General features: G+C 48.7%; 1 protein-coding gene across 12 annotated transcripts in view; it reads right to left on the bottom strand.

Moving 5' to 3' along the window:
- GRIK4 (glutamate ionotropic receptor kainate type subunit 4) overlaps window positions 1-26,933 on the bottom strand; it is a 472,259-nt gene that overhangs the window by 144,612 nt on the left and 300,714 nt on the right. For all 12 annotated transcript variants that reach the window (XM_054525265.2, XM_024255906.3, XM_054525260.2 and 9 more), the window contains 4 exons: window positions 26,766-26,863; window positions 22,327-22,492; window positions 10,235-10,413; window positions 5,625-5,678 (listed from right to left, as the gene is read on the bottom strand). In XM_054525265.2, the coding sequence (XP_054381240.1) occupies window positions 5,625-5,678; window positions 10,235-10,413; window positions 22,327-22,492; window positions 26,766-26,863 (497 nt within the window). The remainder of the gene's footprint in view (window positions 1-5,624; window positions 5,679-10,234; window positions 10,414-22,326; window positions 22,493-26,765; window positions 26,864-26,933) is intronic.

The raw sequence follows: 26,933 nt of genomic DNA, 5'->3' as shown, positions 1-26,933 counted from the left end.
CCATTTCCTCTTCTCCCTGGGCACATGGCTAGAGTACCTTTCCCAGCTTCTCTTAAAAGTGAGTGTGGCCATGTAATGAATTCTAACCAATGGAATTGTGAGCTGAAATAATACATGTCACATCCAGGCCTGACCCATAAACCCTCCCATGTATGGTCTTCCATGTTGTTTTCCTAACACTGGTCTCTAAGAGGACACATTTATAAACTAGAAGAAGACTGGGGCCTTGAATAACCTTATGGAATGCTGCTCACCAGAAACACCCTTTTAGAACTTCAATTGAGTAAGAAATTGACTTCCATTGTGTGAAACGATGAGATCTGGGGGTTTATCTGTTATAGCAGCTAGCACTACCTACCAGGTACAGTGTTATCAGTAGCTAATTTTTAAATCTTACCAAGATTTTTAAAAGATGGATATTATTATTATTCACATTTTACATATGAGGACAGAGAACCTCCAAAGGTCCCAGCTCATAAGCTCCTGAACTGGGGATTTTTACCACTTCTGACTGATTGTAAGGATGTGATTTTTATTCATCAGCTACTTTCTCTCATTATAAAGCTTCTTAATCACCAGGACTCTCAACTTCAGTCATGTGCTCTTGCTTCTTCCAATTTGCACACTTCAAATAGAAATAAAAAACACATCTGACTACTTCACACCCATCGAGATGGCTATTATTTTTAAAAATGAAAAATAACAAGTATTGTCAAGGTTGCAGAGAAACCGGGACCTTTGTACACTGCTGACAGGAACGAAAAATGGTGCGGTCATTCAGGAAAATGTTTGGTGGTTTCTCAATAAATAAATGGATAATTACCACATGACCCAGCAACTCCACTCTTAGGCATATACACAAAAGGACTGAAAGCAGGGATTTGAACAGACATTTGCACACCCATGTTCATGCCAGCATTATTCACAATAGCCAAAAGGTGGAGGCAACCCAAGTGTCCACTGATGAATGAATGGATACACAAAATCTGGTGTGTGTGTGTCTACATACACATTGTATATTATTCGGCCTTAAAAAGGCAGGCAATTCTGACATATGAATGAACCCTAAAGACATGAATCTAAGTAAACAAAGCCAAACACCAAAGGACAAATATTATATGATTCCACTTACATGAAATACCTAGAGTAGTCATATCCATACAAAGAGAAATTAGAATGGTGGTTGCCAGGGGCTGGGTGGAAAAAGGAATGAGGAGTTTGTGTTTAATGGGTACAGAGTTTCACTCTGAAAAGGTGAAAAATGTTCTGGAGGTGGATGGTATTGATGGTTGCATAACAACGTGAATGTACTTCATGCCACTGAAAAGTATAGTTAAATATGGTTACAATGGCAAATGTTATGTCATATATATTTCACCACAATAATACAAAGCTTAAAAATAAGAAATGCAATTTCTGACACATGCTACAACATGAATGAACCTAGAAAACATTGTGCTGAGTGAAATAAACTAGACACAAAAGATAAATACTATATAATTCCACTTCTATGAGGCACCTAGCTAGAATAGGCAAATTCATTGAGAAGAAAATAACATGGAGGTTACCACAGGCCATGGGGAGCGGGAATGGGGAGCTATTGCTTAATGGGTACAGAGTTTCTGTTTGGCTTGATGAAGTTTTAGAAATATATAGTGGTGATGGTTGTACAACACTAAGAATACAATTAACACCACTAAACTGCAAACAAAGGCAGGCAGGCAGGCAGACTGATTTCTGGATGAGGGCAGAAACTAGTTCTCTGTGTTGGCACGCTTTTGTGACTCTGCACAGTAATTTTATTTCTCTTAATTTGTTCCTTAATCGGTCCACTTCACTTTGGCCTGGACTCATGACCCCTTGCCTCAGTCTACCTGCCAGGACTTACTTCCTCATAGTTGCTCTCTGCGTGCCTGACCTCTGGCCAAGTGCTGTCAATTTACCTGTCAAGTTCTCATGATTTGGACCTCATAAGCTGACCCTCTGCCCCAGGGCTCCCACCTTAACCAGGTGCCATTGCCGTCTGTTAATCAGAGATTTGCTCTGCGGGATGATTCCTGACCCATTAGAACCAGAAGCAGGGGCACGATGCTGTTTCACTGATCAAGTCTCTAACATCAGTTCCGACTACCCAGATCTCATTTTGAAATAGATAATATAAATAAAAGGCCCAGATGTCAGCTCACTGTTTCCTCTGACTGTGTGCCTTCATCTCCATACTTCCTGTCACTGACTTCCTCCTCTGTTCTGGAGAAGGATTGTGCCTGTCTGCTGCTCTCTCCCCTCCTGCAGAAGTGTCTCTCTCCATTGCCTGACACCTCACTGTCACCCTGTCACTGAGCCCAGCTTCTCCTGCACCAGAGACCTGGCCCTTCCCTGGACTTGCCCAACTTCTTCCAGCTCCGCCTATGATGGCTGTGTGACCCCCGAGCAGCCTCCGCTCTCTCTGGCTCAGTTCCTCTTATTACATCAGTCACCTCTGTCACCCAAGGCTCAGGGTTAGAACACTCACTCTTCTGCTGGCCAGACCCTGACAAAGAGAGAAACTGTGTTTCTATAGGATCAAATGAACGGATGGTTTAGAAGTTCGATTCTTGATGGATAATTTTGTCCCAATTCTTGTGATGGGTAATCAACTGACAGAATCCACAGCAGTCAACCTAATTCATTTATTACAGATGCCCTAAATCAATCACTTTTCTTTATGCCTGGATGGGAGTGAGGTATGGGCATTTGATCAATTACTCAGTAATTACCGACACAAATAAACCCTACAATGGTCGGTTCAGTCACACACAATAACCGTACTACCTAGTCCTATTTCTTATCTGGAAATAAATAAAATGGCATTTTAGGAGTCACTTTCACAGGCCCTGCATGGCTGGGGAGCAAAATAAGCATCTTCCATTCATTTTAGCCCATAGGAGGCATAAGCTGGACTTCTTAAAATAACACCTTCTCCTAAATAAACTCATATTGTAAGTCCATTGCTATGTGTACATTATCTCCCGAGGCAGGTACTATTAGTGTCCACTTACGGAAGAGTTCCTGGGGCTCAGAAAGGTTAAGTAACCCGCACAGGATCACACAGCCAGTAGCTAGTCAAACAAAAGTTTTGAGTCATGAGTACGTAATGCCAAGGTCCGTCCATGCCTTTCCCGTTCATCATGCTTGTTTTCTAAAAGCTGATCTGAGGAACTACTGCATCACTGTAGCAGAATTCAGAGTGATGAGACATGGTGGAGATCCCCAAGGGATTCAGAGAAAGAAGAAATAAGAATGAAAACCCAGTTGGCATCTGTATTGGGGAGAAGGGACTGGAGAATGCAGAAGACAACTCATTACCCTCTGGATGAAGCCCCTCCCTCTATGGCCCAAAACACCAACTGGGCCAGATGCAGTGGCTCACACCTGTAATCCCAGCCCTTTTGGAGGCCAAGGCAGGCAGATCACCTGAGGTCAGGAGTTTGAGAGCAGCCTAGCCAATGTTGTGAAACCCCGTCTTTACTAAAAATACAAAAATTAGCGAGGCATGGTGGTGTGTGCCTGTAATCCCAGCTACTTGGGAGGCGGAGGCAGGAGAATGGCTTGAACCTGGGAGGCAGAGGTTGGAGTGAATCAAGATGGCGCCACTGCACTTCAGCCTGGGTGACAGAGCGAGATTCTGTCTCAAAAAAAGCAAAAACAAAACACACACACACACAAAACAAAATAAACAAACAAACAAACAAAAAAACACCAACTGCAACTGAGCAGAAAGAGTGGTCCTAAAAACAGTTTCTTTACTCCTATTAGAGGTTTGTCCCTTTTAGAAAGCCAACACACTCATGAGAAGCTTCTAGAATATTCTCTTACTGGCAGATTTTTGCAATGGCTCTGCTGTCATTTTCTTGACTATTATTCAACCAGCATCACTTATACGTTACTTTTCATCATGATTTCCTCTTGCAAACTTACAAACTGTTAATTCCATGAGTACTGTTAATTCCCAAAGCTCATCTCATCCGTGCCCACCCAAAAAGGAGAAAAGCTCTTTGAAAACTGAAAGCATCATAGAGCTATATATTTTTCTAAATATAATGCCTTAGAAACATATAGTACTTTGCTATTTAAAATAAATTTTTACTTACACAATTCCAGTTAATCCTCATAATAACCTTGTAAGGTTTTACGTTCCCATTTTTAAAATGAGAAAACGGGTTCAGAGAGTCACTGTGACTCAACCAAAGGCTCACAGTGAGCATAAGGCTGAGTCAGGACTTGACTCTGGGCCTCCTGACTTCACAGGCCACTGCTTTTTCCACTAGATAATATCATCACCATCATTCTTATGATTTCTATGAATGGGAAATAGTGGTACACTGTGGAGGATGCTTTCTTAAAAACCTCTAAGCCAAGCAACTCCACCTCATCCTGGTTACTGTCCTGGGAACTCATATTCCAAATGAATGGCTTCCTTCCATCTGCTAAATCACCCCAGCGACACCTCGTTGCCCAGTTCCTTCTTCCTCTACTCATGTTGCCGGCCTAATTTAGGGAGCCTCTCTGGCAGGCTGGCACTGGCCTGCCTTTTCCCTCTCCTCCTTCTATTTCCCAGGCTCCCAAAATGGAACACAACTGTACTTTAATCTCTCTTTGCTCCTCTGCCAACTTGCCCAGGCTCCCCCAGATGCCTCCTTACTTTAAGCAAATGCTTTTGCTTTGCTCTGGGAGTAGTCTAATCCTTTTCTCCCTTTTTACATATTAATGCTCTAATTTACAGCAGCAGTGTTAGGTAAAAAAAGGAAACAAAGAAGTTCATCTGTTTTATGTTTTGAGGGGCATGAGGGGGATTCTGGGGTGCTGGTAATGCTCTATTTCTGGAGCTGTGTGCTGCTTACACAGGTGTGCTTACTTGGAAAAAGTTTTCTTAAGCTGCGCGCATATAATATGTGTGGTTTTCATCTAAGTGCACGCTAGACTTCAATGAAGATGCCCAACAATGGGGCAGGTATTTTGATGGTGGTGGCGAACTAGGCACTTCTACTCAAGTTCAAGCAAAGGCTGAATGACTTCCTGACAAGCCTGTTGTGGGAGTCCCTATACCAGAAGAAAGGTCACACTGAATAACTCTAAGGTCTGTTTCAACTCTGAGAACAAATGCCTGTCGGATGCTACAGGGTTAACAATCCCACAGCAGCCCCCGGAAAGGACTGTTCATAGACACCGACAGCTGGAAAAGAACAAGGATCTCAGAGTCCAAGCCTCTCTCTCTGGGCTGTTATCTCCTAAACCTCACAGGACTTTTTAGGACACCTGATCCCTAAGTCCATGTAGAGACTAGACTGCAGGCCAGTAACTGGACCTACTGAGGAGGCTCGTCCATCACACTACAGCCCAGAATTCGCTTTATGTAGCTAGCAGCATTTGAATGGAGGCATTAGATTCCCCAAATCCTGATTCTTCTGTGGCTCAGAATTGTTGGGATGAGAATTTCCAGGACGCCCTGCCTCTCTGGTTGGCTTCTGCTACTCTGCTTCTATCTCCCGTACTCGTCATCTCCTGGGCTTTGTCCCTCATAATCCACCAATCCTGACCACTGACAACACTCTCTTCCAAGGAGGTGAGTTGTGAGAACATCTTACCAGATTAGTGAAGATGTATGTGTAATAGGCTGACGCCATCCCAAGTTCGGCTGCCTGCAAGGCGAAGAGAAGGAGATTAGAGAAGAAAACAAAAACTCACTTGAAGCAAATGAGCAGTAGGGGTTCCAAGTGTCTGCCATTTGTCTGGCCCACTGCCTCTTGGCACCAGGCAGAACAGAATATCTTGATTGGTTTTTATGTTGCCCTTGATCTTAGAGGATGGAGCACAGAAATTCTGGTCTCAAGAGCAGGGTCTCTCCACCTCCACCTGGCCCCCTACCCCTGCAGCGGCATGCGTAGTAGCTGGTGTTCTTGTACACAACATACGCCCATGGCTATAGCCAGATATTACTGAAACCAAAATGACTTTTAGGGAAATGAAGCAAATAATAAAAAAGACTACAATAATGATCTCCACAGCTATTAACAATAACAACGAAAGGCTAAGTGACTTGCACAAGATCACATGTCTCATTAATGGAAAAGATAAAAGCAAATCCAGGCAACCTAATTTCAGTGCTTTTATCCAAACTATACTCCCCCTTCAGGACTGTTACATTGATGGAACCACAAACACAACTCTCTTCAGGGCCCTGGCATAGATAAGAGAGTCTGTAGGTTGTAGCAATGCAAATGAACTCCACTCTGTCAGAGTGCAGGGCAGACTCATAAGGGTATTCTTGAATCTGCAGTGACGTCAGAAACAAGTGACTCATTTACAAACGTGGGTCCTTTATTCGTAGTGAGGAATCAGTTGCTGTGACATGCCTCGCCCTTGATCACAGCGCATCAGTGTGGCATCACTCCACAGTTGAGAACTGCTACATCAGAAGAGTCTCCCTTTTGTCTGATCCTTGTACCCGTCATAAATACCCCTAGCCAACCTTCCCTGTCAGTGTGCCTGGCTTTGAGTGTGACAGGTGCTATAGAAACTGACACGTAGATCAGGTAAATAATGAGCCCTGCTCTCTCCGGGGCCCTCGTCCCTCCTGACAGTTGGCTAGATTTTCATAATGTATCCTGCAGCCCTGGGACACTGGGAGACCATTTTGTCATGACTATTGAGGTGGATGGAGGAGAAACCAGACCAAGGATGATTACATTTTTCCTCTTACATAGTGTTCATCTCCCGAGGAACTCAAATAATTTTGTGAGCTTCTTTTTTTGTTTGTTTGTTTGTTTTTTCTTTGAGTCAGAGTCTCACTCTGTCACTCAGGCTGGAGTGCATTGGCACGATCATGGCTCACTGCAACCTCCGCCTCCCGGGTTCAAGCGATTCTCCTGCCTCAGGCTGCCAGGTAGCTGAAATTACAGTCACCCACCACCACACCTGGCTGATTTTTGTATTTTTAGTAGAGACGGGATTTCGCCATATTGGCCAGGCTGGTCTTGAACCCTTGACCTCAAGTGATCTGCCTGCCTTGGCCTCCCAAAGTGCTGGGATTATAAGCGTGAGCCACCGTGCCTGGCCATGCTTATAGGAACCCTTGCAGGCTCCCTGAGGAGCAGGTTGGGGGTAACTCTATCACGGTTGTTCCAATGGGAAGCTAGAGGGCAAAGCTCAGTGACTGGGGCAGGAGTCTCAGGGCACAATGGAGCTCAAAGCCTCTTTGGTGAGGCTCCTTCTTCCTCCAGGCCAAGCTATATTTCCTCCTCCACTTTCAAGAGGATGATGTGGCAAGATGACTAACCCATCCTATGCCCCACTGCACACACACAATCACACTGTCCAAGTAAGAGTGCTGCTGCGTCTCACCCCTGCCTAGACGGATGCGACCCACTGAGCGAGCCCGCTGCTTACAGCGACGGGCTGGGGGCAGAGGGCCTGGGCGGGGTCACAGTCGGGAGCTAAAACCCGCTTTGTGAATTCTGCTATCCTAGAGATAAAAGACAAGAGATCCTTGGTTTTTAAAGCCTGATTTCTGGGTAAACATGGAGTTCGTTGCTAGAACAGCTGCTCAATAAAATCAGGGATTACTCTGCAAATCCTCCTGAAATCAAGAGACGGCAGAGTGTTGCCAAGCTCCAGGGGCTGGACTCCCACGTGCACACAGAGTCTCCCAGAGGCCCCGTGTGCTCCCTGCCCACTCTGCTTCCCATCCTTGCTGAGGCCCTGAGAGGCCCTGTTGTGCCCTCCTGGAGGGAGGAGTATGGAGCGCCAGGAAAGCATGAGGACAGAGGCCAGGCCTGATGGAACGCCTGCCTGCCTGGGCCACTGGGAAGGCAAATGGGCAAAGGGAACAGGCTTTCCTGAAGCCTTGCTGCTCATTGATCAGTGTGGCTCCAATGTCACAGGAGTTGGGGCTGACAGGTGGGCTAGGAAAGACAGCCCTGAGGCATCGAGCAGAACCGTTTGCTAATAACGATCACTACACTACAGGCAGAGCTTCCTTCAAAAGCATGGTCACACACACACACACAAACCTACAAAGCGTTTTTAATTAACATACCCAGTATTGGCAAGGGTGCTATAAGACACCTATATGCTACTGGCGAAAGTGTAAACTGTTACAGCCTTTCTAAAACGCAATCTGGCAAATCATATCAGAATTCTAAAAGCAGGCATACCTTTAACTCAGTAATTCCACTTCTAGAAATGTATGCTGGGGAAATATTCATGAATGTGTATAAAGATTTATGTACAAAGATGTGCATCTCAGCATTATTTATTGTAGCAAAAGATTTGAAACAACCTGTATCTCCAACAACAAAGTGATGGTTAAATAAATTATGAGACATCTGTATGATAGGAAATGATGCAGCCATTAAAATATTTGTAGAAAAATGTTTAATGACATGGGGAAAATGCATGGCATAGAATCAAGCGTGGACAAAAAGCGCTTACAGAAAAGTCTGTGCGGTATGACAATAATTTGGGGGAAAAATGTGTCTGTAACGCAGAAAAAAACAGACATCAAAATTTAACAGTGGTTAAATAGCTCTGGGTGATAGGATTGTGAATAATTTTTAGTTTCTTCTATGTGCTTTCTGTTCTATACGTTCCAAAATTTCAACAATGAACTAGTAATGCTGTTTGAATAAAAAAAATAATAGCGCAACATCAGATGCTGGGAGCCATGGAGGGCAAGAGGCTGGCCCCCAGAGGCTTCTAGCTGGGGGCTGTTCAGGCAGGCTCCAGCTACCACAGGGGGGCCTGTGTATTCTGAGCTACCCTCCACAAGGGTCCTGGAGGGACATCTATCTACTACGCTGAAGCTCTCACTCCCTGCTCCCAACCTTCCCTAAAGAGGGCCCCTCTCCTCCCGTGAAACTTGGTGGAGCTTTTCTACCCTTAATTACTTCATTGATCATGGCTCCAGGCATAAGAGAAGACAGAGGAAAAGGAAGAAAAGAGAAAAATGCTGTGTTTCTGTGTGTGCGTGTGTGTGTGTGTGTCAGAGAGAAAGAGAGAGAGATAATGTGAGTTGGGTATACGCACACAGACAGACATGGCTTTGGAGCTCTGGAAGATTACTATAGCAACGGGCTGAAGGGACAGCCCTCAGTACTGAGAGAACTCATTCAAATCTCTTATTAACTCTGAGTCAAAAACGAGCTGAGGAGGGGCAGCTGGGAGGGAGGGAGGGAAGGAGAGGAGACAATCATCTGAGTGTCTGCGGGCTCCTCACAGCTTGGCAGAGGTTAACGAGGAGCCTCGCTCCCCCAGTGGAAGATGGCAGGTTGTGCTTAAATGTGCAATTAAAATGGCATTAGAAGAGGCCAGTGCGCCTGGAGAGGTTGGGGGAACAGCCAAGGAGCCTGGAAATGGGGCCCGTTTTCTCCGAGGTTCATGCCCAGCCCAGCCACCAGCCCAGGAACTGGCGTCAGGTGACTCCGATGCTACCCAGCTATTTCTAGCAGTTTGTCCTGTGTGGGGCCCCTAGGCTCCTGACTTCTCTCTCTCTTGGATCAGCCTCACTCACAGAGTTCTGGTTTCCAGTGTGCATGTTCTGACTCAGGGGCCGGCACTGCCCCTCCGACTCCAGGAGCTTAGGAGACACTACCTGATTTGCAGATAAGAGAGGGCTGTGCAGGCTCGGCCCTGCTCCACTCAGGGCTGGGCCTTGGACGCATCTGTTCATCTCCCAGAGTCTCAGTTTCTTCATCTGTCGGGGAAGACATTATACCTACCTCACGTCATTGCTGAGAGCTCTACGCTGGGAATCGACTACACAGAAGCGCTGTGTAAACTGTTGTGCACCGTGTCAGGATTAAAAACAGAGCTGGCATTCAGCAGTACACACTGGTGTGACGGTCCTATTGTTAAACTATGGAAACATTTCTATACCATTTGGCAAAGAGCCTCTGCCCAAGCCCCTTGGGTGCCCCACCCTAGCCCCTCCTAGGAACCCGCAGACCTCTCCACAGAGCCCTTAGCAGGGTCTAAGTTTGGCAGCATCTAGGTGTCTCCGTTGCCTACAGCCCTGCTACCCCGGTACTGAAAACAACATCACCCTCACCCTGCTTTCTTCTTTCATTTTTCGGGAACCGCCCATTGAAAACAGAAGCACAGAGAGAGGTTTGTAAGAGTTCAGGTCCAGCCCAGGGCTCCGTCAGCCTCAGCTCAGGAGGACCCTCAAGGCAAGGAGCGGGGAGAGGGAGGTTCCCACCTTCAGGAGGATGGTGTGGGACATGGAGGCGTTGGCGTGGATGATGATGGTGGCGGTCTTGTCGTCCCGGATCTCCTTGAGGAGCGGGGTGGGGTCCCGGGTGTCATCCAGCATGCGGACGGACAGCGTGTCCTTGGAGATAAGAAATTGCCGGAGCAGCTTCTCTAGGTTTAAAAGGCCTGGAGGGGAGAGAGGATGAAGCCCCTGAGGGTCCACAGAGCTGCCTCTAGAGACACCTGGGCAGAAGCAGGAAGGCACGGAGATGTGGGCTAGAAGTGGGGTGGGGGGTGTCTGGCCCCACTGCCAGCATTAAGGAGCCAGATCATAACCTGAGCAGATTTCTCAGCCTCTTTGGGCTTCAATGATCCCATCTAAAATAAAAGAACACTTCTGAGTCCATCACCTCCCCTGACTCCCTTGAGAATGTTCTTTTAAGGTAGAGACAGAAGCTCCCTCGGGTGAAATAAGAGAATCCCCCCTCCTCCCCACCACCCTCAAAAGCTGGACAGGATGCACAGAGACCAAGACCTGGGTTCAGAGACCACCAGGCCTGAGTCTGCTTCCCTAATTCATGGACTTCTCCATGTGGCCAGTTGTCTTGGCCTCAGTTTCCTCAACTGAGAAGTTAGAATGATCACAGCAGCCAGCACTCAGGTCCAAGGCAAGGATTATAAGAGGCCACGTGTGAAGGGCTCCGGCCCGAGCCTCGGACACGGTAAACCCTCATAAATGTTACACTGGGCTCTGTAAGAGCCTTTGTTTTCATTTTGGAGGTGGAGGAGCAATTCCGTTGAGATCCCAAGGCCCAGAAAACAGATCTAGCAAAACGCTTTGAACTCCTCAGAGCCTCGTGGCTGCATTAAGACAAAGTATTATGATGATCAGAAGAGAACAGGCTTTGAACTGCACTCCAGCAGGGAAGAATCCGGGCCCAGAACAAAACAGAAAAAAGGGACTGTGCACCAAGGACCTACCCCTGCCCTCCCTCACTCCTGCCCTCCCTCACTCCCTCCTCTCCCACCCGCCAGCTATTTGAAGCCTAGGGCCCTGGTGGGAAGAGGGCTTCCAGAATGACGTCACTGAGACAAGAGGGTCTTAATTCCACCTTGTCTTTGGAAAGGCATGCCAGCCAGGAGAGGGTATGTGTGTATGGGGTGGGGGCAGGGAATGTGGGGGGTGGGGGTGATGTGGGGGTGCAGGAGGCAGAGTGTGGTCTCAATTCCCATGGAAAAAGACATCACGTAGGCATTTGCTCCCAAAAGCAATGATAAGGGCAACATTTATCAAATGCTTATTGTGTTCCAGTTAATGTGCTAAACATTTTACATGGCTTATCTCATGTAAGTCCTCACAATCCCATAAACTATTATAATCCCCAGCACAGAGGAGAATTGGAGGTAGGGAGGATGAGCAACTGGCCTCACACACTGGGATGGCAAGCAAAGGGTTGGCTTTCTAACCAGTCCAAGGCCCCATGCTGCTGGTTTCTGTACTGGCTGATGGGATATTCAACTCGGGGATGGCTTGACTACAACCCCAGAAGACACTTTCCTGCATAGGTTACTCACCGCCCAGGCCAAAAGGAGGGAGAGCCTCCCATCCACCTCCTTGCATTGCAGATTGGTGACACGACTTCTTCAGCACACAGAGACACGGGGACACAGCTGGGACCAGAATTCTGATCTCGGTTTTCTGATTTCTATCCAACCCTCTTCCCATGAGACCAGGCTGCCTCTGAGGACAAACTCAGCTGGAGGCAGTGGGCACAGTGCCTGGGAAGGCCCAGAGACACGTGTCTCAGGGCTTAGGGGAGGGAAGCTGATGCTGGGTGTGTGTCTGTGCTTTTTTTTGTTTTTTTCACAGGAAGGAGAGGGTAGTGGAGTTTGAGCCCAAGGGCCTGGCCTGATAGAGACAGGAGCTCTGGGAAGGTGCTGCCAACCCGTCTTCCTGTCACCTGTTTTGAGAAGGCTTTCTAGGGACCTGGAGGCTGTGGCAGGTCGGGGAGAAGCCCTGGGAAGGCCTGTTATTTATAAAGATGTTTCAGAAACAGCCCAGCTGTGCAAACCACAACACTGGCCTTTCCTCTCCTCCCTGACAGGGTTTCGATGGAGACTTGTAAAGACTCTCTGCTGCCACCATCTGTGCCTCTCACAGCCCCCATCTGTGCCCCTCACAGCCCCTCACCACCGGCCCCCACAACAGTGGCACTGAGGTTGCCGGGTTACTCCCTGCCAATCCTGATCCCAAAGCTCTGGATTCAAGCTCAGGGTCAGCCCTCCTCGGCTACGTGAACTTGAGAAGTTGTCTAACCTCTTCAAGGCTCCATTCTTCATCTGTAGAATGGGCAAAGGAGGATGAGAACTCACTGTGATCATATGAGAAAGGCTGCCGGGAAGTGGGATGTACGGTCTCCATGTTACTCCTGTATTTACCCATCCCCAGAAGTGCTCCAAGGGCAGGCACGGCAAGGCAGATGAAGAGTCAGGCAAGGACACATTTGTTCAACCAACACTCTCTGGCATGTCCTGAGTGCCAGGCACTGTGCAGACAGGATACCAGGCAGAGAAGACGGGTCACATACAGTCCCTGCCCTCAGGAGTTTAGAGTCCCGGCACTCACAGCTAAGTTGATGATGAAGTTCAAATCACATCCCTGTTTTGTTTGGCAGCCTGAATTTCATCTTTTTTTTTTTAGGGGACAGCCTCATTTTGTCCTATATGTAAAATGGAGAGAGTATTTACCGCCTCTTCCTCAGAGATGATGTGAAAAGCTAACTCCTACCTGGACAAAGGTCTAGGTGCCTGATCCAAAAGACACTCTTAACAAGGAGGTGGAGGGAGGCCACGGAGCTGGTGCATCTGGAGTCTCAGCTATCTCCTGGGCAGGCAGTGGGTGAGGGCATCCCACAGCTGAAGAGGTGAACAAGCAAGGGGTGGCAAAGGCAACCTCCCTAGGTCCTAGAATGGAGCATGAAGAATCTTTGGAGCCTGACTGGGAAAGACGCCAAATCCCCTGGGATTCTTCAGACAGGCAGTGAAATTCAGTGGGACGAGACAGGGAAGGCTGGGGGATGACAGCAGGGGTTATGCACAGCACGGTGATGCCTGGCAGAGGCCGCCGGGGATGCTTTATTCCTTTACAAATGGCAGGTGCACGAAACTCCCAGGGAAAGAGAGCCCCCCACATGTCAGATAAACTGGGGACCTGTTCCAATCAATTCCCAGCCTGCTACCCCTTGGAGAGTTCTGCTGTCCTTTAAACAAACAACAGCATCATTCCCCATCCCATATAACATGCTCTGTGTGCTGAGACGCAGGGCGGGGATAGGAGAGAGGAGGAGGCGGCGAGTCCTCTGGGAGGTCCGCATCCCGCCCAGAATTGCCTATCATTCAGTTGTTCCATTTCCCAACCTGGACACACCTGGCTCAGCACAAAGAACCCAGTCTGGGGACATGAGTGCCAACCCCAGCACTGCCAGGCAGGTTACTGTGGCAACGGCCCCACCCCCTGTGCCTCAGTTTCCTTTTCTGTGGAATAAGGGGAGTGACTACATTACAGGGTCGTTAAGAGGATGGCAACTACAAGGGGCTTAACAAACCTTGTTTCCCACTCACCCCCCAACTGCCCTTTACCCCATCTCCTCCCTGAAACCTTCTCTCCATTCTCCAGCCTCCACCCTCTTCTCACGTCTCCCACCTCTTACAGGACTATCCAACCCGCCAAAGGTAGCCTTGGTTTTAAACCATAGAAAGTATTTGAGAGCATGTATATGAGTAAGTATGTATATGTGCATAGATGTGTGTGTATATATTTGTAATATACAGTATGTGCATAGATGATTTCAGTGTTAGGTAGGGAGCCCATTTCAGACTTCCCTGCACATCCCCAGTGCAGGCAGGGTGCATGGTGCTTGCTAGATTGGACTGATGTAGAGACTGTGGGGGAAGAAAGTAACTACATCCTAACAGGTCAGGGGATCAGCAGTGCCAGGCAGGAACCGTCGCCATGTCACTTGAGGAGCAGCTGACTTGGGTGCCTTGCCTGAGGGAGAGTAGGAAGGGCTGTCACGAGGCAGGCTAGCTCTTGGCAGCCTCAAGGACTAAACCCGGGAGTCATGAGGCAGTGGACGTCACAGAGAGATAGACTCCAGCTCAATGTAAGGAATAACCCTTCCTTTATGATGCAGTGGGCTGCCCATGAGGTAGTGAGTTCCCCATCACTGGAGGCAGTCAAGGAAAGACCGAAGCCCCTCTTGAGGATCACTGTAGAGGGAATTAAACCAGTGGATGGAAAGTCGAACTAGTAAAACATTGATGTCTTTCCAGCCCAGAGATCCTCTAATTTTATGAATCAGAAGAGGATACTTTTTAATTCTAGGCAGTGGAAGAAATTTACATTAGGAAAAGTGTGGTTTAGTTACATTGAGAGTATTAAGAGTTTTCAGGGCAGTTTGGCATTTTCGAATTGTCATTCTCCTCACCTTTATCTGTTTAATGGAACTAAGGGATTCACCAAAGGCAGCTGCCATCACAGGGGTTAAAAACTGCTCTCTTCCCCACACCCCATCCACTTCCACCCCCACCCTCCTCTCCTTCCGGACCACGGCCCAGCAGCAGGCCTGCCTGCCTGCCAAGTCTAAGGCTGAGATGGGCCTAGGGAACCTATTAGCCTTGCTCAGGACGCAGCGGGACGGATCAATGAGAGACTCGGCAGGCAGGCTGTTCTGGAAGGAAGAAGGGAGGCTGGCTTCTGGAACTGGAAGGCAGGGGCCAAGAGGGGCGGAAGGAGGATGTCCAGGCAGGGAAAGGCACAGCCAGGGGTGGGCACAGCCGTAGGACAAGGACACCAAGACCTAAGCGATGGGTCTGCAGGGGACACAGAGGACCCTTGTATCAAAAAATATTATAAAAACAAACACCTCTTTCAACCAGCTTCCTTCCCTCTCTACTGGCTGGAGTAGTGCCTTGGTCCTGGACCAGCACTTTTTAACCTTGTGGGAAGCAGTTCACATAATATTGATCTTGGTGGATTGTGGTGAGGATTTAATGAGATAGTATGACTTCAATATGGCACATAGTGTCCTAAACCTAAACCTTCCCCTTCCCCCTGCCAGGTGCCCATGCCTCAGGGTGTGTGGTTGTCAGACCTGTTCCATGGAGCGACCCTCACCAGAGGGACAAGATGAGGGTCCAAGGTGTCCCCAGGTGGGGAAGGGGCACAGAACAAGTTCAAGTTCTGGAATGATGTATTTTACCTGCATCCCAAATTTGTCCCATCCCACACCTAAGCTTTGCTCCAGGAACAGGCAGGGAAGACCAGCAGGGCAAGAGGAGAGGGAGAGAGGAGGCAGCTGAGGCTTCTTGCTCACAGGTGGACCGTAGGTGGCCGTGTTTGGCCATCAAGGCTGTCCCTTCTACAATGGCAAGAATGGGTGTCAGAAGACCCCGGCCTGTGTGTTCCCATCAGCCTCCTGATTTCAGGATGTGTTTCCAGCTTGGGCCTCAGCTACTGGAGCCTGGTAGACAACCCTGCTCTCAGAATAACCTTCAGTGTTTCCTAAATTCCTTCACATACACAACTGATTTCATCCTCATGACTGCCCTGGGAGGGGGTATTATTATCCCTGAGTCAAGACAGAATTGCTGGGGCGGGAGAGATTCAGTGACTGAGATCATAGGGTCAGAGGTCCTGGGACAGGCCAGGATCCAAACCCAGGTTATCTGATTCCACATTCTGGTCTCTGATACGCGAGATGGTCTCGGTCCTCCCGTACCATAGGAAAGATGGTCCCTCACTTCTATGTCTTCTTTAGGAAAGCTGGGAGAGAAGGTAGCAGGAATCATGTGACCTTGAAGACGGAGATAATCTCTCTTTTCTTCTGCATATAATGAGAATGTTGATAGAGCCCATCTCATACGGTTATCATGAGTTATACGGTTTAAAGAAGAGAATCTAAAATTTAAATGAGATAATATAAAAACCCTCAGCATGGTGTTGGGCACGTAGTAAGTGCTCTGTAATGGGAGGACTGTGACCTTCTTGGTATCAGCACAGAGCTGCATGGTTAATTTTGTATCATTATGAGCAAAAGGCCCCCCACAGGGCCTCCTGGGGACGGCACAGGGAAGACCCACTACCGTCCTGGCTACTCTTCCAGGGCCTTGGGTATCACTGCCTACTCCCCATCCTCCACCCCCACTGCCACAACCAGAGTTGCAGTAATAAAATAACAGTAATTAAAAGTGGTATCGTGTTCCGGGCCCAGTTACTTTCCCATCCAATTACCTCAATAGACATTATTATCGCCTTGTTACACGGGAGGAAACTAAGGTTCAGAGAGGCAGATTGACCTGCTCCGTGTCACACAGCTCCCAAGTGGTGGTGCAGCTTGGCTGACTCTGGCATCCTGCCGTTCTCTTTGGCAGCACATCCTCCCCAAGGGCAGGGACTGCCTCAAGATCCAAGTCTGCTCCTTTCCAGTATCCTGGGCCACGTTTGGTGAACACAGGCTGGTAGGAGGACAGAGCCCGACCTCAGCTGACTCTTGCTCCCAGGTCTGGCCTTGCCTCATTTGAAAGAGATCAGAGCAAGGGAGGAAAGGAAAACTCATGTGTGCCGAGCATTTCCTCGGTGTGGACACTGTGTTATTCACTCTCCAGCTGTCATTCTATTGAATCCCCTCAGCCATCCCGGGAGCGAGGTTTCACTGCCCCCATTTTATACATGAGACAACAGAGGTAGAGGGTAAAGTCACTTTTCCAAGATCTCACAGGTAGAAAATAAGTAGCAGAAGATGTGGGGACACAGGCCATGCAACCACAAAAAGGACATTAAAATATTGAGAAAGAGGCCAGGCACGGTGGTTCATGCCTGTAACCCCAGCACTTTGGGAGGCTGAGGTGGGCGGATCACCTGAGGTGAGCAGTTCGAGACCAGCCTGGCCAACATGGTGAAACGCTGTCTCTACTAAAAATACAAAAAGTTAGCCGAGCATGGTGGCTCACATCTGTAATCCCAGCTACTCAGGAGGCTGAGGCAGGAGAATCGCTTGAACCCAGGAGGCAGAGGTTGCAGTGAGCAGAGATTGCGCATTGCACTTCAGCCTGGGCAACAGAGCGAGACTCCGTCTCAAAAACAAACAAACAAAAACAAACAAAAAAACTCAGAAAGAAATACAAAAGCAAGCATTAAAAAAATAATAATAATAAAATAAGGCCTGGCACAGTGGCTCACAGCTGTAATCCCAGCACTTTGGGAGGCCGAGGCAGGCAGATCACCTGAGGTCAGGGGTTCGAGACCAGCCTGGCCAACATGGTGAAACCTGTCTCTACAAAAAAATAAAAAAATTTGCCGGGCATGGTGGTGCATGCCTATAATCCCAGCTACTTGGGAGACTGGGGCAGGAGAATCACTTGAACCCGAGAGATGAAGGTTGCAGTGAAGTGAACTGAGATTGCACCACTGCACTCCAGCCTGGCCAACAGAGTGAGACCCTGTCAAAAAAAAAAAAAAGAAGGAAAAAAATAAGATTTGAGCCACGTAGGAAGATAGCAGGGAAATACACGGCATGTAATACCTGTGGCTCCGGGCCCAGCCTAAGGTCAACAGGTAGATCCGTGGCAGGGCTGGATGATCTGACCAACAGGCCCTGGGCACCCACAGTGGTGAACCCCAACTCTCCCTTGGAAGCCCCCCAGTAGCCAACTCCCTCAGGCTCTGTGAGCTCTGACCAGGAGGACCACGCCTGGGCTGCTCACCACATCTTATCCCCCAGCCTCATCAGAAACAGGCACTTGCAAATGTTCTTTTTTCCCCATTAAAGAAAAATAATGTAATATACAATATCTCTCTACTTGGTCCAAAACCTGCTTATTAAAAATCTACTTTTGGGAAGGAAGAGAGTAAGTGGCATGATTCTCCATGGAATTATCTCCATTATGCCTAATTTTGATGGCTGGAAAATAGAATTAGATTCTGCTCCTAATTCTACTCACAGTGTCTCTCGGCCCTGCATTAATAAGGAAGATGGAAGAGTGTCTCCTTCAGAGCTCTGAGCTGCATTTCCCTTCGGTCCCTCATTTTCTCATCCCTTGATTAGATTTTTAATCCTCTTTGCCCTTGAACTTCTGCTCTGCTCCACCTTCCCTGCTCTGGCCCTGGAGGGTAGGGACTGCAGTCCCTCAGCAGCCTCAGCAGGTGAGTTCCAGCAGATCTGTGTGTGTGCCTGCCAAGTCCGCTGGGATGTGGGCTGGCCCCTACTGCACCTGGACAGGCACATCTGCTCCAGAACCTTGTCTGTGCTTAGCTGTCCTGCACCCCTGCTCGAGGGAACAAGGGCACATGTTGTTCAGAGAGATCTCTGCCCTTCCCTGAACACTGCACCCGCCAGGCAGAGCCCACCCTTGAACCACTGCTCTGGGGCTGTTTGTGCAGACCATGATGGTGGAAAGGGTTCATGGAGAGGGAAGAGCCAGCTTGAGGATCAGAGGACTAAGATAAAGTCTTAGCTTTGCCATGTACCAGCTGTGCGACCTGGCATCCCTTAATACCTCCAAGACTCTGTTTTCTCAGCTCTGGAATGACTGGGGAGGAGGGAGGTAAAATGGAGAAATAGTAAGTGAAAGTGCTTTGCCATCTGCACGGAACTGTTTGAATGTCAAGGAATGTCATAATTCTAATGGGAAGAGCCCTGGGCTGGGAGGCAACAGTATTAGCATAGTGCTTAGTGTGTAGTAGATGCTTAGCAAACATCTGAGCAACCTGTTTCCCAAAAGCCCAGTCAGAGCTGAAGCAGAGGAAACAAGTCTCAGCCTAAAAGCAAGCCAGATTGTGACTAGACGCAAAAAGAACTTCCTGTCAGGTTGGTGAGATATTGTACCAGCATTGAGGAAGACTGCAGGACCATCTTTGCCTGGAGACATTTGCGGGTACCCTCTGTCTCTTAACAACCCCGCTGTGTACACAGGGTACACCAGTTCAGTCCTGCCAAAATGGGCATGTGGCAGTCAGTTCTAGGGGAGAATCCTTGAGCCTGTTACACCGTTCGATGGTCCAAGGGCACCACAGGAGGAAAACCACCCAGTGGAATGCAGAGCTTCCCACTGTGTTCTTTGAAGCGGGAACATCCTTCATGCTATAAGATCAGCATTCTTTTTTGGCTCATGGTCAAACTTACTTGAAAGAAAATGAAGCTAATACCTGTTTTGGCCACAGGACATCTGAGCGTGTCCATGCTAATGTGTATCGTCAACTTCCTCCACTAGGAGGAAATAGAATGAAGGGTTATCCAAACATTATTTTTTTGCCATAAAACTCCTGGTCCACAAAACACGTATCATCAAAGCCGAGCTGTCCTGTAGAACTTTCCTCAATGATGGGAATGTTCCACACTTGTGCTTTCCAACACAGCAGCCACCAGCCACGTGGCTACTGACCACTTGAAATGTAACAAGACTGAGGAACTGGATTTCTAAGTTTATTTAATTTTAATCAATTCATATGTACACTTAAATAGCCATACGTGGCTTGCGGCTACTGTGTTGGTCAACACAGATACAGAGGAAACCCATTTGATAAATACAGGTGTAATGACGATGGTGCACTGCACTGTGATTCAGAGAATCTGGATTCAAATCCAAGCTCTACCACTTACTAATTATGAGACTCTAGTCAAACCAAGCTACCTTCTGGGCCTCCCTTTCTTCTTCTCTAGCTGAGGGGGTTAGAATCTATGTTCACTGATCTCTTGCCAAACCCCTTTTATGGAAGCCCTGCTGGAGAACTCCAGTGTATCTCAATTATCATTTTACTGTCTTTTTTTTTTTTTTTGAGACAGGGTTTCACCCCTGTCACCCAGGTTGGAGTGCAGTGGCATGATCTCGGCTCACTGCAACCTCCACCTCCAGGGTTCAAGTGATTCTCGTGTCTCAGCCTCCCGAGTAGCTGGGATTACAGGCGCGTGCCAACACGCCCGTCTAATTTTTACATTTTCAGTAGAGACGGGGTTTCTACCACATTGGCCAGACTGGTCTCAAACTCCTGACGTCAAGTGATCTTCCCACCTTGGCCTCCCAAAGTGTTGGGATTACAGGTGTGAGCCACCGCACCCATTTTACTGTGTTAATTGCTTTATGACCATTGACCCTGCTTAGTTTTCCAACAAGTCTGCTTCATCTTTGAGAACAGAGGCTGCGTGTTGCTCTCTTATGCCGTACATAGAGTGTAAGGGTGCCCAGCACTCAGGAGATGCTCACAGATGCCTGTTGACTGCCTGAGTGATGGACTGGAGTGCTCTTGAATGCACCCAACTTGCTGGTGCCACTCAGGGTCTGCCTGTTGAACAAGGCTGTGAGTTCAACTTTCTTTCTCCATGTCTGAGGGTCCCCAGCTCCTTGAGTCTAATTCCAGTTCCCAACTCCTTTGCCCTTTTCAGGGACCCAAAACCAGTTGTTCCACAAGGGCACACCCATGATGAGAACTGCCTCTCCTCAGAAGACACTCCTCAGAGAGGACCTTCAAGGGCTCGCAGATGACACAGGACCAAGTCCGTGTTCCTCGCCTGCTACAAGGATCTCTGCTCCCTTCCCCAGCCTCTCTTTCCATCTTTATCCAGCATGGACTCTAGGCTCCAACCTACTTCCCCTAGGCACAGCATCAGGATCCCTGCCTCCCTCCCTTGCTCCCCATCTGGCATGCCCTATCTCTTTTCCCTCCTTTTCTAAATCTTTTTTATCCTTTGAGATCCAATTGAAGCCCTGCCCACATCCAAAAGCCTATCTAGCACCCTGTACTCAGGGACCCTCTCCTCGACTGGCCACATTGCACATTTGACACTTAGCATAAAGCACTCTGGGCCTTCTCAGATCAGTGGCAAGGGCCCTGTTTTCTCTGCATCCACTGCAGGGCTCTGGAAGAGTTTTCGACTCGAAGTGAGGAGGCCTGTATTTGAGTTTGGACCCTGGTGCTTAAGTTGTGTGGCCTTAAGCAAGTCATTTCATCTCCTAGAGTCTCAACTTTGAAATGGGGAGATCTAACACCTCCAAACCCACTGGGTGATCACAGCAGAGCTGGAACTCAGTTCCTTGATTTCTTGGGTAGCACAGATTAAATATTCAATAACATTGTATTGGATAAATGAATTAAAGCACATGCCAGGCACAGAGGTCTGGGAAAGTAGGTGGTTCTGACTCTTAATAGAGAGGTGGCTTTTGTATTTGGAGACTGTGGGGATTCCAGGATGCAGGAAAGACTTGAGAAGGCAGAGCAATTCTGAGAAGCCATAGAAAGGAGCCCTAATAAAGATGGAATCGCTCTGCAGTGCAACCCATAAAAACCCCCAGGTAAGCCCTGGACAGGTGAGCTGCGCAGGACACAGGTGCCTGGGGCTCAGGCACTGGACTCCAGCAGTCGCCAGTGGCCAGCACCTGTTTGACCACATGTGGGTACACAGCTGCTGCCGGGAGCACACAGATGCACAGATTTGCTGGAAGGTGCTGGCTTAAATTAGCTAAATCTCATAAACACTAAATTTATGTCACAAATTGACTGAGAGTCATAGAAAATACATTTCCAAAACCTGCATTTGCTAAAAAATGCTTTATCAAGAATTAACCTTGGACCTTGTTCCATCAGCAAAACCTGCTCTCCAGGAGAAGAAGTTCTTCAACCCATCAAGTACAAATGCATCCAATTTTATATGTTCCCTCTCTCTCTTTTTGTATCTCCTTGACAATGAAGCTGAGAATGTGGGAATTGAGTTTGCAGATGCAAAAAGGCTTGGCGGTTGGCCAGTCTCATTGTAACCTAGTTCCCCTCACTTCCACTCATGCCCAGGGAGTCCTGGCAAATAGTACTCCTGGATGGACTCCCTCCCCATCTCTCTCTCTCTTTCTCTCTTTTTCTCTTTCTCTCTTACACACACACACACACACGGACACATGAGCATGGGAATGCCCCAACCCATTGGTTATCAGCCCTGTGGATCTGAAGGAAGCCTCCCCTTCCTGGAGGGTCTCCAGCCAGGGGCACAGGGAATCAGGCCAAAATCAACAAGACTGGACTGTCTGGGGCGGAGCCAGCCTGGGGAAACTTACATTCTGCTTTGGCACAGATGAGGCAGGCGGTGGTGCAGTTGAAGAAGTTCAGGATCCCAGCTACAGCCACGCTGATGTCGGTGTTGCTGGGGTGGAGGTTCAGGGTTGTGAATCTCTGGAACTGGAACTTGACGAACTCCTCTGGGGCCACTTTGAAGTGAGGCACCTGGCAAGAGGAGCAAAAATGGACAGCAGGGAGGATCCAGGTGGGTGAAAAAGAAGAAAGAGGGATGAGTGAGCCGAGGCTGCGGAGGGTGGGTTCTTTTATGTAACACCTTCGCCAGACACCAATGGGAGAAGGAGCTCCCAGGGCACCCACTCCGTGGGAGGAAGACGAGAGATGACATCCCTGATGACGCTTCAAAGAAGCAGCCCTGGGACAGAAAACTATTTGTCCAGAGACCCGGATGAATGTACCGTGGGTCTGCAAGCTGGGGTCTGTGGTCCTGAGAAGGCAAAAGAATCCATCTTTATTCTCAGAGGAACTGCCTGCCGCTGGCAGAGAGACAGTTGGCTCTTGAAAGCATAATCCTTAGAATATTTTATTTGTAGTTAATACATCAGAGCAGAGATGGCAGAAAGAGAAAAATCGCTACCCTGGGACTAAGAGAAGAGTCCCATCAGCCCAGCGCAGCCAACAGGTGTATAGTAAGCAGCTCCCAACAAACTTCAGTGGGGAATGCCCAGGGAGAGGAAGTGGGGCGAGGATGGGCTCCCGCACAGACACACATGCGCGCACGGAGGAAGGAAGCCCTGCAGGCGGAGAAACCATCTAGAGAACCTCTGAACACAGCCAGGTAAATAAATACCTGGTTTGGCTTCATTAGGACAGTGTCAACTTCCCTCTGCATCTATTACTGACGTTTCCAGGACCCACTGTCCTGCCTCCTGCCTCTCTTCTCCCAGGAAAAGATCTTAAGAGGCTGTGATGGCTGCTTTATTGGCGGCTTAGGCTATTTGGTAGGTAATAGGAAAGTTACAATGTAATAATCTGCCATCCGCCTTGATTTTATTCTTCCACCTTCACCCCTGGTGTCCACAGCTGAGAGAGATGAAGCTGAATATCAGTGTGTATAGATGTTAAAGCAAGGAAGATCAATAGTAGACAGCAGGAAGAACTTCCTGGTGGTGAGTAGACTGGCTTCCAGAATGGATTATTCAGAAATGACTGAAGAATTGTCTCTGCCTGCTCTGGCCCAGAACTTATCCTGCCAAGAGTCTGGGAAGATGTTGGGATGGTCTCTGTAGTATTCTCCTACTTTATCCTTTTAAATTTCTGGGAGAAGTCAGCTGGAGACCAGATCTCCTCTGAGACTGAGGTGGGAAGAGGATAAAGATTTAGCAGAAACTAGGGAGAAAATTTCTGAATTCAACTAGAATTAGCCTTTGAACCACCGGGAGAGGGCAACCAATATTTTCCAGCAGAAACTGAAAAATGCAGAATAGGGGAGAGTCTGGTGAGTTATGAAAGGCAGTTCTAAAGAGTGAAATTGATCTGTGTCATAAGGGATCTTTCTTCCCGCTTGTATTTTGTATCCCATCCACCCTGTCTAAAGTGAATAACAAACAGACCTTGAAAGGAAAAGGTCACAAATAGGCAAGATACAGGGGAAGGCCAGACAGGGGCAGGGTAGCCTGGCTGGCTGGTTTGAATGTTTGAGCACCTCTGACCAAGGTCATCCCTGTGTAACCCTCTAGCCTACCACATTCCATTAGCAGCGAACCCAATAGAGCACAACCCATTAGCACCCCCTAGTACTGTGGAGCCCTTAGAGATACCGTGAATCCACGGATCCTAGAGATGGATGGGAAGGACCCAGGAAGGTGAAGAACAAATGGGTTTTGGAGTCTACAGACTTGGGTTTGCATCCAGGTTCTGCTGTGTGATTTTCAGGCAAACCACTTAACTTGTCTAAACATCATTAAAATGGAGATAACCACAGGTGCTTCTTATCCTTTGGGAGGATAAAATGTGAACCTGTGTGTAGGGTATATAATAGCTCAATACCTAATGTATAATAAGTGCTTGGGCAAGGCTCTTTCTCCTTCCTCCCCAAACGTAGGAGCTCCCGCAAAGCTCTTGGAGTTGTGTGTGCAGGGGGTGAGGGTTGAGGAAGGAGAGCTGATAGGGAGCCTTCAGCACAGTCTCCTTGAAGCCCTCTGGGCTCTGCTGGGTCCAGGCAGGGATGGCCCAGCCCAATCCTGGTCCTCTGGTTCCCTCTCTAGGACAAGATCAATGTATACTCAGTGTGCAATTGCAAATGTATCCCAGGAAGCTATCACGGAGGTGTGTGGGGGACAAGAAGAGATGAGCAGAATGGAGAGGGGAGCAGCAAGGCAGAAGGCAGCCAGCCACGAGGGCTGCAGAGATGTCAGCAGCATTTAAAGGAATGGACTCCTGGGTGAGAACTCCATTGCTTTTCCCTGGAGCAGGGGAGAATCAGCGTAAGGCAGTTCAGCCTCATAAAACATTAAAATAAATGTATAATCTGAGCAGAGAGGAAAGGCTGCTCTAGAAGAAACATAACCAGACAAAGGCGGGTAAGTGTCTGGCCACTCCCAGGGCAGTGCAGTCTGGCTGGCTGGTCTGGCACAGGGGCAGAGGAGTTGGCTGCAGATCAGGGGCTTGGCCTCTGGCCTGAAATGCCAGACAGGGTTAAGGGATATGTTGGCTGAGATTAAATAGCCACTGAACCCCAAAAGGAGGCCATATTGGAGTGTGGCTTGGGGGAAGACATGATGCACAGCAAAGACTGTGTGGTGGGGGAGGAGGGAGAGAGGAGGAAAGAAAAAGAGGATGCAGAAGAGAGAAGATGGGGAGTTGAAGTCTTGGCAGCCCCACTTGGTGAAGATCAGAGCCACTGCTAGAATAATGACCTGCCATAGATTTAAGCTGTTTCTCAGAGTGCCGCAAGAAAGACGTAAATTACACATGAGGTCTAACTTCCTGGGCCACGGCCTGGGAGAGGCTGGGAGGGACCTAGTAGGACAGAGCTCCTCTGTGGCCTGGGCTGGCCTCAGAGTTGTATTTGAGGATATGTGACGGGGAGGAGGATGGGGACTTGTCAGTCCCAGCCCATGTAAGAAGGCTCAGGGGTGCAGTCTACAGAGAGAGGCCCAGCTACTGGAGGAGCAGGACCAACACGGCCAGGACTAGGATTGTGGCACTTAAACGTGCACACAATTCTGAGAGTGGGCTCATAAAATCGGGAAGATAAATATTCTTCTGCCCAAAGCCTCAGGGACTCACTGAGCCCTGGATCATAAGAGATAGTGGTGGCATCAGAGGGGTAGACTCCCAGCAGGCGTGGGGTGGGCAGAGGCCTGTCTGTTGCTCCTGCCCTGGCAGGAGTGGCTCACTGAGGAGGCATCCAGTCCCTCCTGCAGCAAGTGCTCCTCCTATTTCTAAGAACTGGGTCCTCCTGAGACTAGAGCTTCTGGAAGGCTGAGCCCCCAAGCCTCTAGGGCAGAAGCAAGACTGAGCCTTCCTCCCATGTCCCTGCCCCCGCCCCCACCCAGCTCCTGACCTCATGCCTGACCACCAACCTCCATCTGCCTCCTAAGGACCTGGTGGGAAGGCCCTTGGGGCAGACAGGGGCTAAGGGGCCACTTTCTCACTGTCTCCCGAGGATATATCTGAAGGGGAAGGATTGATGGGTCCAGGAAGGACCAGGAAAGATGCCAGCACTAGACAGAATCTCTGAATTTCTGAGTTTGTCTTCTCCGGGGAAAAAGGAGAGGGGATGTTGGCAGAATAGGGAGGGGGGCAGTCACTCTGAAACTTGTCCCCTACCATTTTTTTCTCCCATGGAAACAGAACTAGAGCAAATGGACTCAACACTTTGAAACTGGAGAGCCTCCAGTTCGAGTCACATCTGAGGAAGAATGTGCTGCTTGAAGAAGCAAACACGAATTGGTGAATGAGGAAGAAAGCAAGATAAAATCTCTTTTCTAGAGAACTTATATGACAGAGGCTTTCAAACTTTATTTTAGCAATAAAATGTAGCAACGCCTTCCCCAAAGGCATTCTTCCCCAGAATCCCGATACGTAAACAGATAACCATGGAGCTGCTCACGTGGACACGAGAGTGGACGCTCAGACTTCTGCCCGCTTGGCCTGCCATGCCCACCACCCCTCCAGCCTCTCCCTCTACCCACCACCACCAAGAGGCCGCTGGGGGCACCGCCGTGGGACCCTAAGACAGGGAGGAGCTCCGCTTCAAATTCCTGCTGTCAGATACCTCCTCCGAGACCCCTCCATGCAAACATCTTGGAGCAGGGCAAGCCCACTGTTTCTGTATTTGTATTTATGTTGTTGTTATTAATGACACCAACCCAGCCTTGACAGGCTCTTCCAGCCCTTAAGAGTCAACCGTATTTTTGGACCCTGGGCACAGGCTCCAGCACACAGATATTCCCCAGCCCCGCCTCACACTCACCTCCTTCTCTCCACAGATGTTGCTGATGATGGAGCTGGAGGCTGGGCTGGATGATGGCCCGAGGACAGCGACCACCCCCTTGGGGAGGATCTGACACACTGCAGCCGGCAGCAGGGACAGGGAAAGAAGCAAGGCACTCATCAGATCGGGCTTGGGCCATGGCCCAGT

This window comes from Pongo abelii, chromosome 9, assembly GCF_028885655.2.
Source record: "Pongo abelii isolate AG06213 chromosome 9, NHGRI_mPonAbe1-v2.0_pri, whole genome shotgun sequence".
Taxonomy (NCBI): domain Eukaryota; kingdom Metazoa; phylum Chordata; class Mammalia; order Primates; family Hominidae; genus Pongo; species Pongo abelii.
Note: the sequence above shows the minus strand (reverse complement) of the source record. Positions and strands in the feature narration are given on the sequence as shown.